Raw genomic sequence first — 13,645 nt, forward strand, 5'->3', positions numbered from 1 at the left:
GGGACTGTACGCTTTCAGCCATCACAAAATTCAAGCAGCTCAATCCTAAGACAGCTGACAGTAGAGTAAAAGGCAAAATAGACAATAGAGTGTAAACTTACTAGGTTAAAGAGTAACTAAGTTTTTATACAGCAAATGTATTTAGCAAATTGTGTATTTTATTGATTTTTGAATTAGAAGAAGAAAATCCAACCCTGCAGTAGGCAAAATGAATCTTTAAGTTTTAAAAAGCAGGCAAAAAAACGACCTCTAATGGTAGCATGGGTCTTCTACTGCCCATAAAAATGCTCAAAACTTTGTTGGAAGTTGTCAAGGAGATCAAGAACAGTCATAAGAGCTCGTAAACTGAGCAAATACAATACATGGTGTAACTTGTGCTCATGTCACAGTTACAGTTTTTCCATATTTATGACTGTTTTTCATCATTTGTGTTCACTCAGTAAAGTTTTAGTGGATTATTCTACCTCAATTCATATTTTAAAAAAAGAAAAGGTTCATGCCTAACCCATATTTGTTTTTTTCTGTTCATGCATATGTTAAGTAAAACGTTAAACCTGGGTTCATAGGTAACATCAATTTTTAAGTTAAAAACTCTTAAAGAAGGGCGTGGCAATGTCAATTTTTGGATCTCTAAGGGGAAAAAACCTGCCTCTTATGGTGAAAATTGAAGGTTTTACGATTGGAATAGACAGAAGTATGGATATTTTGCCCCAAATTTACCCCATCATGTAACTGGTTTGTATTAGTAGGGTTCTGCCATTAAAGACCAGATGTACGTATCAATGAGCCTGCAAAATTTCCAAATTGTCCCTGCATTATTTCTTAAGCTATGGTACTTTAAACATTGCTCCACTGAAGAAAAATGACCAGCCTCCGTTTTCTTTAAGAATTTTTAACTCAAAAACTAATGTTACCTATGACCCCAGATTTTACACGTGGTCAATATTCACCACATTCAAGAAAAATCAATGAAATTGAAGATGCTCAGGCATGGGACCATTGGTGAATTGAAGTGGAATGGCCCCAGTGCAATAACACGTGGAGACAAGTTCATTGTACAATTGTTCAATGCCTGTTTGCTGCAGGAACCGACTGCTCCTGAATTAATGGGTAATTCTCTGCTGTTGTGTCGTGCTGCTGCTGAAAGTGCTTGTTGACCAGGTCGGATTCTGTCCTCTTGGTTTGTGATAACTGGTAAACTCTTTGCTTAACTGTCCTCCTCAGTCCTTTCACTCTGACTCTCCTCTTGCAGCGAGCAGGACTCTGGCAGCTTTGTGTTTCTGGCTCTACACTGCTAACACCTGTTCACTAACATAGTAGCATCACCTAAAGGAAGTACACACAACCTGGGGAAAGACTTTGGTTTTAGCTCTGTCCTGGTTTTTCCTGCTTCATCTACCCCATTCTCTTTTTTCCTCCCTCCCTCGTTCCTTCTCTCTCTCCTCACCTGCTGTCTTTCCCTCCTGTGTGCACGACGGCTGCTTCCTTCCTGCCTTCTTTTCCTTCCTTTCTGTCCCGTCTTTGTCCTTGGTTTTGTCCATCCTGCGCTCTCAGCCTTCGAGAGCACTCTGTACACCCCTACGCCTCAGGAGTACGGCCGGACGTCCTCCACGCCTGTATCCTCGTCCACGCCCACCTACCCGGCCCCTGGGACGCCGTTGTCCTCCGCCACCACGCCCCCGACCCCACCGCTCAGGCACTCGGCCTCCCGGTTCGCCACCTCGCTCGGTTCCGCCTTCCACCCGGTCCTGCCCCACTACGCCACGGTCCCCCGGCGTCAGCAGGCCTTCCCCCAAGCACCACCCCCTGCCCCGGCACCCGCCCCTGCTCCTCCCCCTCCACCCAAGTCAGTGGTGTGGTCGGCGTGCAACTTCACCCCGTTGCCCCCCTCGCCACCCGTCATGATCAGCAGCCCCCCAGGGAAGGCCACCGGTCCGCGGCCGCTCATCCCCATCGCCGCGCCTTCGCCCCTTACCCAAAAACCCCCATCGCCGTCCCCCAACGGCCCGCCCATGTTCCCGGCGCCTTCCCCCGTGACCATCCCACACAGCCACACCCCCCTCGGCATCACCTGCCCGACGCCGCCTCCCCCACCCACCCCTCCCCCTCTGCCCTCCCCCATAGCTCCCTTCCCTTCCTCCGTCTCGTCTCCCCCCTCCTCATCCCAGGCTCCTGGTGTGCCCTCTCCCTCCACAGCACCCCCTGCTGCTGCAGCCGCTGCCTCCGCTGAGCATCTCTCCCTCCCGGTGGGCCTGGGCCTATCAGGGGAGCCGGACGCAGAGCTCCACCCGGCTCAGGGGGGCTCCTCCTGTCAGCCCCAGGGTAAGGCCTCCAGTCCGGACTCTGCTTCTGTCTTTCACTGCCTCTCTCTCCCTTCTGTCTGTCACTGCCTCCGACTCACACGCTAACAGGGTTTGGGGGGGTTCTACTAGACACTGTCGGTTCTGTTACTCTGCTACGGAACTGGCACAAAGTGACTCCCATAATACAGGCTGATCTCAGAGGAGTTTCACCTTTCTGTAGAAAAATCGTGGCTCCTGTAAACTGACTCCAGATTTAATCTCTCGAGTGACTTTTCTCACATTTAAAGCAGCAGCTATGGTAACTGTTGTGGGCTCTCTCGGTGTTGTAGCTCCAACCTGTCTAACTTACTTTGTGAGTCTCATCAACTCTGTCCATGTGCTTGCTGCTTCAAGGTCTGGCTGACTGTTCATTGGATATGAAATGTGTCTGGTGGTTCAGCATGGCATGTCTGTGTCTCTGATAGGAATCACTGTTACATGAATACGGATGTTGTGCAAAACCGCCTCCTTTTTTGTGTTTATTGCATCAATCCATTCCTCAGCCAAGCGTTTATTTTCCACCACTGTGATGGTTCTATGAGTTCGACTTTTTCACTCGCCCTCATATGATTCTTCACCATGTGTTTTATTGTCGCTGTGCAGTCCGTCCAACTTACTGTGAGCCTCCTTCAGAGGACGCTCTCTTTTTCTGAGCCTTTAATATCAGATCAGTCCCATTTCAAATCACACTCTCATTCTCTTTGTTTTTTTCCCCCAATTTATAGAAATAATGTTTCAGTGGCTCAACCTCACTCATAAAAATTGAAAGAGGCTGAATTTGCACTTAAATTAGCATTTCACTGGGAAATGTAAGTTTGCCATCAAAATACCAAATTTAGTCCTGATATATTTTGCTTAAAACATCCATTTTGTTGGCTTCCACTATTTCCACTTGCCCCATAATAAAATGAAAGCTTTGTATTTGTATGAAAATACAGCAGTGCTCCACTGACCTTTATCCTGTGGCGATTCTCTTATAAGCTACAGGCCTTTGACCTCAAAGCGCCTCACACTGGTTGGCTGGAAGGGCCGCTGGTTTCATATTGATCACACTTCAGCATGTTTGCATTCCACCATAGATTATTGATCATGGATTTAGGTCTGTGATGGTGACAAACTGTCAACCTTCTAATGATCTGACTTGAAGCAAAAGCTTGTTTTATTGACACGAGTGGTCCATACTTATTAGACTAAAATGATGATCCTTATTTGATGAACTAAGAATTAGAACTTCTGCCTGACAAAGGAAGATGGTATTGACCTAAATATGACGACTGCCCAATTGTCTTTTATTCATTATACATTATTATGACTGTGTGTGTGCGTGTTTGTGTGAGTGTGTGTGTGTGTGTGTGTGTGTGTCTCGTTACACTGAATGCTCAGTGTTTGTCTTGGCTGTGTTTATTGGAACACTTAACTGGTTTTGGCAATAGCTGAATTGATTTTTGTTGTTCACAGCAAACAATGAAAAGCAATTGTGACGTCTAACTTTCCGCTTTTTCACTTCTAAACATGAACCCAGTCACTACTACCCACTAACGCTGCATGTTGATAATACAAGGTGGGGTATGATGCGGCATGCCGTCATACCCAATATGTGTGTGTTCCATGTGTCTGATTTGAAAATTACATTCACGATTACTTCACAGCAGATTCGATGAAATATGTGACCTGTTAACCGAACATATATTATTTCAGGATGAAACACTGGTTGATGCTGCTCTGCTTTTAGTGTTTGGCATCAGAGCATCTGGGAAGGGAGGTGGAAGACTATATTTAATATTTTATATTTTTCTAAAAGTGAAATTAGTCTTTACAGATGTGAAATCATAAACTTCAAATGTAGCCTACAGGGTAAACCAAGGTAAGACATCCCAGTTCCCCTGTAATTCCTTTGATGACCACTAGATATGTTCCCTTTTCATGGACAATAATGGCCTTGCTAATCCTTAAAAAACATAAAAATCACATTTCTGGTGGGAGGTAGTCAAGAAGTGGTTTAGTTATGGTCATATGATAGTTTTACAGTACAAACTAAGCCTCTATAATTTAGAATAAAGACATACTACAAAAGACTAACTTTTTGATGTTAGAATGAGAGTCATATGGTGGGTTAGCCATTCATTTGAACAATAAATGACCTACTTTTTTATAATGTGTGCAAATGTAAGAGCAGGACTTTTGAGTAAATTCCTAAAATCCTCATATAGGTGGAGAATTGGAGAAGCATTCCTGGTGATAGGTACTTGACATTTTTATCACAGGAATCAAAATATCAGTGATGAATTAGGTCTTAGTAAACATCTTTTGTCCTAGGCCCTTTAATTCTCAAGTGATTGGCAGTAATCCAGCAGGTTTTTTTTTAATGAAATCAATTACTACATGTATTATCTACCATTTATGTTACCGTTACAGATAATCTTATGTGTATGCACCAAGTTTCTATTGATCAAAATGAGACCAGATTACTTCCAGGGGCAATTTTCCCTGGTAGAGGGGTTGTGGTGAAAAATGTCTCTTTTCAAAAGTATACATTTAGTTTTGCAACTGCAGAGTTCAGATTTAAACTATCTCTACATGTATTCACTGAAACATCTTCTTATGTACACATTACATTGATAATGAAAATACAAGACAATAGGCATCATAGGCAACAGGGGGCGTCTTACCTCGGTTTACCCTACATTGAAAATTTAGTGGGCTAAATGGATTAATCCTAATCAAATGTAAAAACATTTCTTCTGCCAATATTTCACACTGAACAGATCAGTCCTGTGTCTGGACTTCTTTTTGGTCCGTGAAGATGTTTTATTTCTAATCCAAGAGGCTTCCTCAGCTCTGGATGGAGGTGAAACGTCTTCAGCAACCAAAAAGAGGTTCCATTGTCTTCTACGTAAGATCACTACCACCTGGTTGACTGAGAATCCACACAAACTATTAGTGTCTGACCGAAAACAGAATGAGAATTTAATTATTTCATTAAGCCTGCACGCAGCAGGTTTGTATCTCCTGAGAAATGACGGTTTGAACTTCATTCTCCGTCCTTGTGTCTTCACCCCTCCCCCCACATCCTTTATTCCATCCCATCAACAGACGTGGTGCAGAGCCCGGGGTTGACCACCCCCACTCCGCCCCCACCTCCACCCCTGCCACCCGGCTCCACTGTGACCTCGGCGGCCGCCACCCCCACCACCCCGGCCGGCCACCCGCCTCCACCCCCACCTCCTCCACTGCCTCCTACGCTGACCCCAGGCGGAACACCACCTCCTCCACCGGGTCCTCCTCCTCCACCCGGAGCCCCACCACCACCCCCGGCACCTCCCCTTCCCGCTGGACTGTTCTCTCCTGCGGAAGACCGGCCACTCTCAGGCCTGGCCGCCGCGCTCGCTGGAGCCAAGCTGCGCAAAGTGCCAAGGGTGAGTGCCTGATTGGTTATTTGACCAATTAAAAGCTTCGCAGCTCATTTACATCCATGTGTCTGAAAAATATGAGATATAGTGAATCAAAGCATTATCAAGCTAATGAGTTGCATATGCAGTCACAGCTCAGTGTCTGTGCGTCCTTTGTTATCAGTGAAGCACCTTGGCATAAATTGTCGATTATACACACAGCCGTCACCATACAATAATCCTCCAGAATCACTGTCACTGAAACATTCATGCATTCACCCCCTGTTCACGCATGACCTCACAAATGCAAACACACTCAGTCACCATCTGTCACGTCTCATCTCAGGCTCAGAGGAGGCCAAAAGTCTGCGCCAAACACTACACGACTGCTCATTTGACAAAATCAAGAAATCAACAGCAAATTTTACCAAAAAAGCATGTTTTTCATAATTTTTCTTATGTAAATTTAACCTGAAACACCAATAATTTATCAGTTTTACTCTCAAAATGATTTCAATACTTCCTTCTGATTAGAAAGAACCTGTTAATTTATTTGTGTTTTTGCTTGTGGGCCTTCAGAGTGACGATGCAGGGGCAGCTCTGGCAGCAGCCATGTTGGGGGCTGCAGGGGCCGCAGGGGCCAAACCTGAGGCCAGAGGCAACGGACCTCTGCCTGGAGGAGGAGGGCTTATGGAGGAGATGAGCGCCTTGTTGGCGAGGAGGTAAAGTCACATCTTCTGTTATTCTTGAATTTAGTATGTCTCAAGCGAGACATTCCAAACTAATCCCAGATCTGGGCTGGTATTTTCATCCTAGATTACTAGAAAAGTACTGAGTTTATGCCTAACTTGCTAATATTCAGCATTAAACTGTGTTGGCTTTGTGTCTTACAGGAGAAGAATTGCAGAGAAGGGCTCGTCACCTGAACCTGACCAGAGATCAGTAGGTTTCATTTGAGGCTTCCTTCACATCTGCATCTTCTTTGATTTAGATCCAAAACATCAAAACTTTCCCCTCTCTGGTGAATCCTACAATAGCTCTTCTGTGCTTTCTTCAGTGTGTTGAGGCTGTGCATTCATCACATTCCTGTCTGACTGCTGCATCACTCAGTGCTTTATCTCTGTAATAGTCTGCATACCTTCAGAGGATGTCATGTCCTTCATTCCAGTCTGTAAGAACTATTTCCATGTACCATAACGCTCCAAAACTTACCCGAACTGCAGTGAAACATTGACTTATTTCAGTTGTATAATAATATTTCTAGTATTTAATAACAAACTTTATTTATACAGTTCTTTTCGAAAGACTTAAAAATGCTTTAAATGGCTGGGAAAGATATTTTACAATTCAAATAAAGCAAAGGGAATAAAATAAAAAGGATATGAATAATGTAAGAAAAATAATGCTACTTATAGTAAAATAATAATATACATATCAGATATTTAAACAGATGTATTGAAACTTGCTGAATCATCTTTATTATTGTAATCACAAATCACATACCAGTATCCTACTTTTGATCATTTACACATTCACAACTTATTCCTCTAGATAAATAGATAGGGTTATAGGAAGCATTTTTGTTATCTTTACAAACGTCACCAAAATTACACCATTTATCCAAGCTTGAAACTGTGAAAAATAACTTAACTCTACGTGTCACATTTAAAAAATTTACAAAAAAGCAAAACCATTTGCCAGAACCAAATTCTGCTAAAAAGAAAAATCCTGTGCTCCTCTGCGCAACCGTGAACCCATTCGTAACTCACTTGCAACAAACAGTCTTGTGACAAAATTCAATGACTATTTGGTTGAACTGGGCTGAGCTGCAGGCATTATTTAGTCAGAGCAGAGAGACAAGCATGGAAACAAATTAAGAATGTAAGTAGTAACATACACACGTGGACAAAATTGTTGGTACCCCTCAGTTAAAGAAGGAAAAACCCACAATTCTCACTGAAATCACTTGAAACTCACAAAAGTAACAATAAATAAAAATTTATTGAAAATTAAATAATCAAAATCAGCCATCACTTTTGAATTGTTGATTAACATAATTATTTAAAAAAACAAACTAATGAAATAGGGCTGGACAAAAATGATGGTACCCATAACTTAATATTTTGTTGCACAACCTTTTGAGGCAATCACTGCAATTAAACGATTTCTGTATTTGTCAATGAGCGTTCTGCAGCTGTCAACAGGTATTTTGGCCCACTCCTCATGAGCAAACAGCTCCAGTTGTCTCAGGTTTGATGGGTGTCTTCTCCAAATGGCATGTTTCAGCTCCTTCCACATATGTTCAATGGGATTCAGATCTGGGCTCATAGAAGGCCACTTTAGAATAGTCCAACGCTTTTCTCTCAGCCATTCTTGGGTGTTTTTGGCTGTGTGTTTTGGATCGTTGTCCTGTTGGAAGACCCATGACCTGTGACTGAGACCAAGCTTTCTGACACTAGGCAGCACATTTCTCTCCAGAATGCCTTGATAGTCTTCAGATTTCATCGTACCTTGCACACTTTCAAGACACCCTGTGCCAGATGCAGCAAAGCAGCCCCAAAACATTACTGAGCCTCCTCCATGTTTCACCGTAGGGACAGTGTTCTTTTCTTCGTATGCTTGGTTTTTGAGTCTATGAACATAGAGTTGATGTGCCTTACCAAAAAGCTCCAGTTTGGTCTCATCTGTCCAAAGGACATTCTCCCGGAAGTTTTGTGGCTTGTCAACATGCATTTTTGCAAATTCCAGTCTGGCTTTTTTATGAGTTTTTTTCAGCAGTGGTGTCCTCCTTGGTCGTCTCCCATGAAGTCCACTTTGGCTCAAACAACGACGAATGGTGCGATCTGACACTGATGTACCTTGGCCTTAGAGTTCACCTTTAATTTCTTTGGAGGTTGCTCTGGGTTCTTTGGATACAATTCGAACGATCCGTCTCTTCAATTTGTCATCAATTTTCCTCTTGCGGCCACGTCCAGGGAGGTTGGCTACTGTCCCGTGGGTCTTGAACTTCTGAATAATATGAGCCACTGTTGTCACAGGAACTTCAAGCTGTTTAGAGATGGTCTTATAGCCTTTACCTTTAAGATGTTTGTCTATAATTTTTTTCGGATGTCCTGGGACAATTCTCTCCTTCGCTTTCTGTTGTCCATGTTCAGTGTGGTACACACCTTTTCACCAAACAGCAGGGTGACTACTTGTCTCCCTTTAAATAGGCAGACTGACTGATTATGAGTTTGGAAACACCTGTGATGTCAATTAAATGACACACCTGAGTTAATCATGTCACTCTGGTCAAATAGTTTTCAATCTTTTATAGAGGTACCATCATTTTTCATTGGTTTGTTTTTTTTAAATAATTATGTTAATCAACAATTCAAAAGTAATGGCTGTTTTTGATTATTTAATTTTCAATAAATTTTTATTTATTGTTACTTTTGTGAGTTTCAAGTGATTTCAGTGAGAATTGTGGGTTTTTCCTTCTTTAACTGAGGGGTACCAACAATTTTGTCCACGTGTGTATATGTAGTATGTAAAGTCAGCATTTATTCATCTAATATTGGTAACACCTGTGGACACTTAAAAAGACCCTTGTACATGTTGATTTCAGTTTTTTTTCTGCTTTATGTAATAAATAATCAAAGGAATTCAATTTTGGCGTTGCTTTTTTTCCAGGTTTATTTTATTTATGGCTTTGCTACACTGCAAAAAGTATGGTTTAAAGTTTTCTAATTTTACTCATGGTTCCATAAAGCTGCAGAAGTTTGTATTGCAGTGAAAAATGAGTATGCATGATGTTCAGAAAGTTAAAAGATTTATCAACTGATTCTATTTTGAAACTCTCTCTGATTATTCACCACAAGTCACATTTGTGGTCCCGGCTGTGACTCACCTTTGACCTTTGAGCTCTGTTTCTTTGTGCTCTGCAGGAGGAGGGTGAGATAAACATAACCCCTAAAGTTTCAGCTTGTAGCACACCAGGTGAGTGTCAAGGAAACACCAGGAACAGCATTAGTAGCTAATATGCATCTTCCTAACACAGGCGATGATGATCCAAGTTACAGTAGTCAAAATTTCCTGTTGGATCCTCATACAATTGCATCACAAATCCTCTGTTTTGCAGCTACACTGTAATTAGCTTCTGTATTTATAAAATGATGATTACTGGACTGTTGGGCTTAATGTCACATAGTAAGAGAAGCTTATGTTTCTTGTGATTTTCTGCAGACATGCCCAGGAAGCCATGGGAAAGAACAAACACCATGAACGGTAGCAAATCTCCAGTTATTGGAAGGTATAGTATCTCCCCATTTTTTTATTTTTCTGTATTATTATGCAATTTTTCTATGCTGCTGTATTTTCCATACACTTTATATCTTAATTTGGTTAAAAAAAAGTAGCAATTCACCTTCATTACTTATGTGTGACTAGCACTGATGCCACCAAACGCCCTTTTAGGCTTAAACACCACTGGAACTTAATGAAGTGTTAGCATCAGCTAGCTTTAGCATGATGCACTGCTGGGGCCGTTCAGCGCTGGCTAACATCACTAAAGCTTATATCGCCTTCATGTGCACATTGGATGTTCGTTCAGACACCCAACTTACACAGTGGCGGTGTGGAAACTCCAGACGTGTGTGTGAGAATGAGCAGGACAGAGTAGGATGGTTTTAGATATAGGTAAGCAGCTAGTAAGACAGCTATTTGGGGTGTCTTTTTTGGATGTGGTGCTGGATGAAAGCTGCACAACAACACGTATGTTCTTTGTGCATTTCAAATTGTGGTCTTCTCAGTTTTCCTGTATAACTTTGGGTATCTTTCAACTGTTGCCTTAAGGACAAAAACGCATCATGAGCTCAGCGGCACGTGGTCATTGCTAAGGCAGATGTTTTGCCTCTTGGAAACTACTTTTCTGCTAACTTAGATTAGCTTCAGGACTGTGAAAAACATTTTCACATACAGCCCTCCATACTATATGTGAGCATAGTGCCTTGTACATTGTTTTTATTATATCTTTATTTTTAGCTTTATTGTACTTTGGTAGTATTCCTGTAGCATGTAAATTACCCCAATGAGGGATCAAAAAGGTTTATATTATCTATTCTTATGCATTTATAGCATTAATTATGTAACACTGTGAAGAAATGAAGACATGTACACAATCTGATAAATATAGAAATTTAACTTATGAATGTTTCAAAATAGTTTCTGAAAGTGTGTTTACTTCACAAGATCAAATTGTAGTAATTAGTTAAGACAGTAAAGACTTTCTTGGTGGATAAAACTGTCCTAAAGGTTCAACAGCATGATTTTAAATACTTTGGAAGTGTTCAACTTAGTTTATGATAGTCTCAGAAAAGTTTTTGAGTTTTCACTTGCAAGCAAACATGAAGCCTAGTGGGGGGTCATGATGCACCTAAGAGCCAAAGTCGTCCCATATGGCCAGAAACACAATCCACACAGATAAATACTAAGCTGTAATTTGTAAAGTCAGTGTCTCTGCTGCTTACACAGACGAGAGTCTCCGTGGAGAAATCCCATGGCAGCAGATTCCTCCAACAGGTAGAGAGAAAAGGCCCTTGACGAGTTTGAGAAATCCTTTTCTTTGAATCAAACTCTTTTTTTTCTTTTTTAATCGCGGTTTGCTGTGATGGACATGGTTTTGTTGGACAGGAGTTTTTTTTTTTTTTAAATGACTGGATGAAACGTTTGGAATGAATCTTGTGTTACCTTTGTGTCCTTTTTCCGAATTTACCAGCCTGCAGGGGCCGGCTCTGTTCATCTGTTGTTTTTTATGTGCCATTTGGTCCGGTGTGTCCTGTGGTGTTTTCTAAACCAGTGTTTGTCAGGATGATGGATTTCTAACGTGATCTAGTCATTTGTGTTTGCATGCTGCTGTGTCCGCTGCACTCGAAACTTTTCTTTTTTCAGAACAGGGAAATCCATATTTGTGCGTCACGTACTGTACACCCACCCTATCACACATTCAAACACAAAAAGGAGTGTCCGCCCTCTGCACAGTAGACTTGGCACAGTTTTATCACAGTGGAGCCAGAACAGATCCAGCCGGCTTCCATTGATAAGGCTGTGTGTAAGTGACCCAAATATGAGTTTTTATGCCAGTTTATTAACAATGCCTACAATATGGGACACATAGAGAGCTGAGCAGACCAAGTGCAACTGAGCATGTTTTGTTTTACACTATGCAAAACCTCATCTATATTCAAAATAGACTTTGACCTTTACATATTAGTGTTTTTTTTTTTAGATCTTACAATATTGTGCAGTAATTAGCATTTGACGCAAATTTCTGCTAAATTCTTTAACAAAACAGCAAAAATGTAACATGCAGACCATCACACACACATCAAACTGAACAAATTATTGTTCAGTGATACGTTGTTGCAGGTTTTTGTGTAAAATTAGAAAAGCCGAAAACTTTGACGAAAATATGCAGCTGTTTCTCTACGTGAGTCACTTTCTTTTGTTCTGTTCTACATTCTTCTTCCACCGGTGGCGCCTTGAAATATCCAACTCAAGAACCACGGACATAATTTCCGAAAGCTTCCAGCCCAGCGCAACTTAATGACCTGCAGCTGAGCTAACTTCCTGTTCGTTCACTTCTCCTTCCTGCCACGCTTCCTCTCTTGAAAGTGACTCGCTGCTCTGTGAATTTTACCCCTGGTGATTCCCACATACTTGAGAACAAGAACAGAGTTTCCTCAATTGCTGGCATCCTTCTTACTTTTCTTCACATGCAAAAAAATAAATAAAGGTCCCAGGAAGCTGTGCAGCACCTAATAAGCTTCATCCTTTATCAAACAGTGGCAAGAATGTGAACCTTGTGGAAATTGATCTGATCTCTGACCTGTCTTCAGTCCTTTAAGATAAAAATCTATTGTTTAAATTATATAATTTCAAGCAATTAGAAAACAACAACTGACAGAGAATTAAAGTAAAGCACGTTTAAACAACTAAGGAATTAAAGCTCCACACAACAAATCCATCTCAGGAACAGTACTTACACATCTTTTGATCAAAACTCTGGCAGGGAGACAAACTCATGAAACTGCGTCGTGTTCTGAAGGTAATTCCAGGACCAAGGAATGAAATACAAGAAGGTGGTTTTACCAAGTTCAGACAATCCTAAACACCCTGTACAGCAGCCATTTAGATTGTTATAACAGCTGTTGGTACGTGATAGAAAATTTCATACGCACGATGGAACTTTAGCTAGTACAGTACATGAAAATATACCAGTGCTGCTGTCTCTTTGGGCTTATTGAAGGCCAAGAAACCAGATCATAAAGTGACTGTGAAAAGTAGAGGCAGCAGCATGCATATAACTAATGTCTAAAACACTTAAGCCCATAACCTGTACAAGTGTTCTCCTATGTGCTAAATGAAGCCCAATTGCATAAATAAAAACCCAGCCTTACCTGCAGTTTTTTAGCTCAGTTTTCTAACCATCTGGCTCAATGAAGAAGGAGCTCGGTATGTGCTTAGGCTAGTAACACACAAACTTGAATCTTTTGTGTCTTTTTTGATGCACCCATAAAATATTCCCACTGTTATTTGGAAAGTAAGTGAACCTCCTCTGGCAATCATAAATGGGGGTTTCTGCAGGAGGAATTTTGGGCTGTTCTTCTACACTATTCTGCCTCAGCTCTGCCAGATTCTCAGGATGTTTGGTATAAAAAGCTCTCTGAGGACATCTTCAGTGATTTATGGCCTGGATTGTGACTGAGCTGCTCCAAAAGGAGGACTTACTTGTTGGAAGCCATTATGTGATTTTTTTTTTTTTTTTTTTTTTTTACTTTGATGTCATGAGTCATTGTCTTGTTGCATCGCCCAACTTTTTTTATCCTTTAAGATACCCCAATAAACTTGGAAATTAGTTTTCTCCTTCATGATGCT

At 41.5% G+C, this 13,645-nt stretch overlaps 1 protein-coding gene across 7 annotated transcripts in view; it reads left to right on the forward strand.

The window, feature by feature from the left end:
* Positions 1-13,645, forward strand: part of enah (ENAH actin regulator) — a 186,654-nt gene that overhangs the window by 165,016 nt on the left and 7,993 nt on the right. For 3 of the 7 annotated variants that reach the window (XM_051960665.1, XM_051960663.1, XM_051960666.1), the window contains 7 exons: positions 1,555-2,322; positions 5,436-5,758; positions 6,311-6,453; positions 6,625-6,673; positions 9,658-9,709; positions 9,956-10,022; positions 11,243-11,290. In XM_051960665.1, coding sequence (XP_051816625.1) covers positions 1,555-2,322; positions 5,436-5,758; positions 6,311-6,453; positions 6,625-6,673; positions 9,658-9,709; positions 9,956-10,022; positions 11,243-11,290 — 1,450 coding nt within the window. The remainder of the gene's footprint in view (positions 1-1,554; positions 2,323-5,435; positions 5,759-6,310; positions 6,454-6,624; positions 6,674-9,657; positions 9,710-9,955; positions 10,023-11,242; positions 11,291-13,645) is intronic. The other 4 variants (XM_051960667.1, XM_051960664.1, XM_051960668.1 and 1 more) reach the window with 4 other exon arrangements.

The sequence above is a fragment of the Acanthochromis polyacanthus genome, chromosome 16 (genome assembly GCF_021347895.1).
Source record: "Acanthochromis polyacanthus isolate Apoly-LR-REF ecotype Palm Island chromosome 16, KAUST_Apoly_ChrSc, whole genome shotgun sequence".
NCBI classification, from domain to species: domain Eukaryota; kingdom Metazoa; phylum Chordata; class Actinopteri; family Pomacentridae; genus Acanthochromis; species Acanthochromis polyacanthus.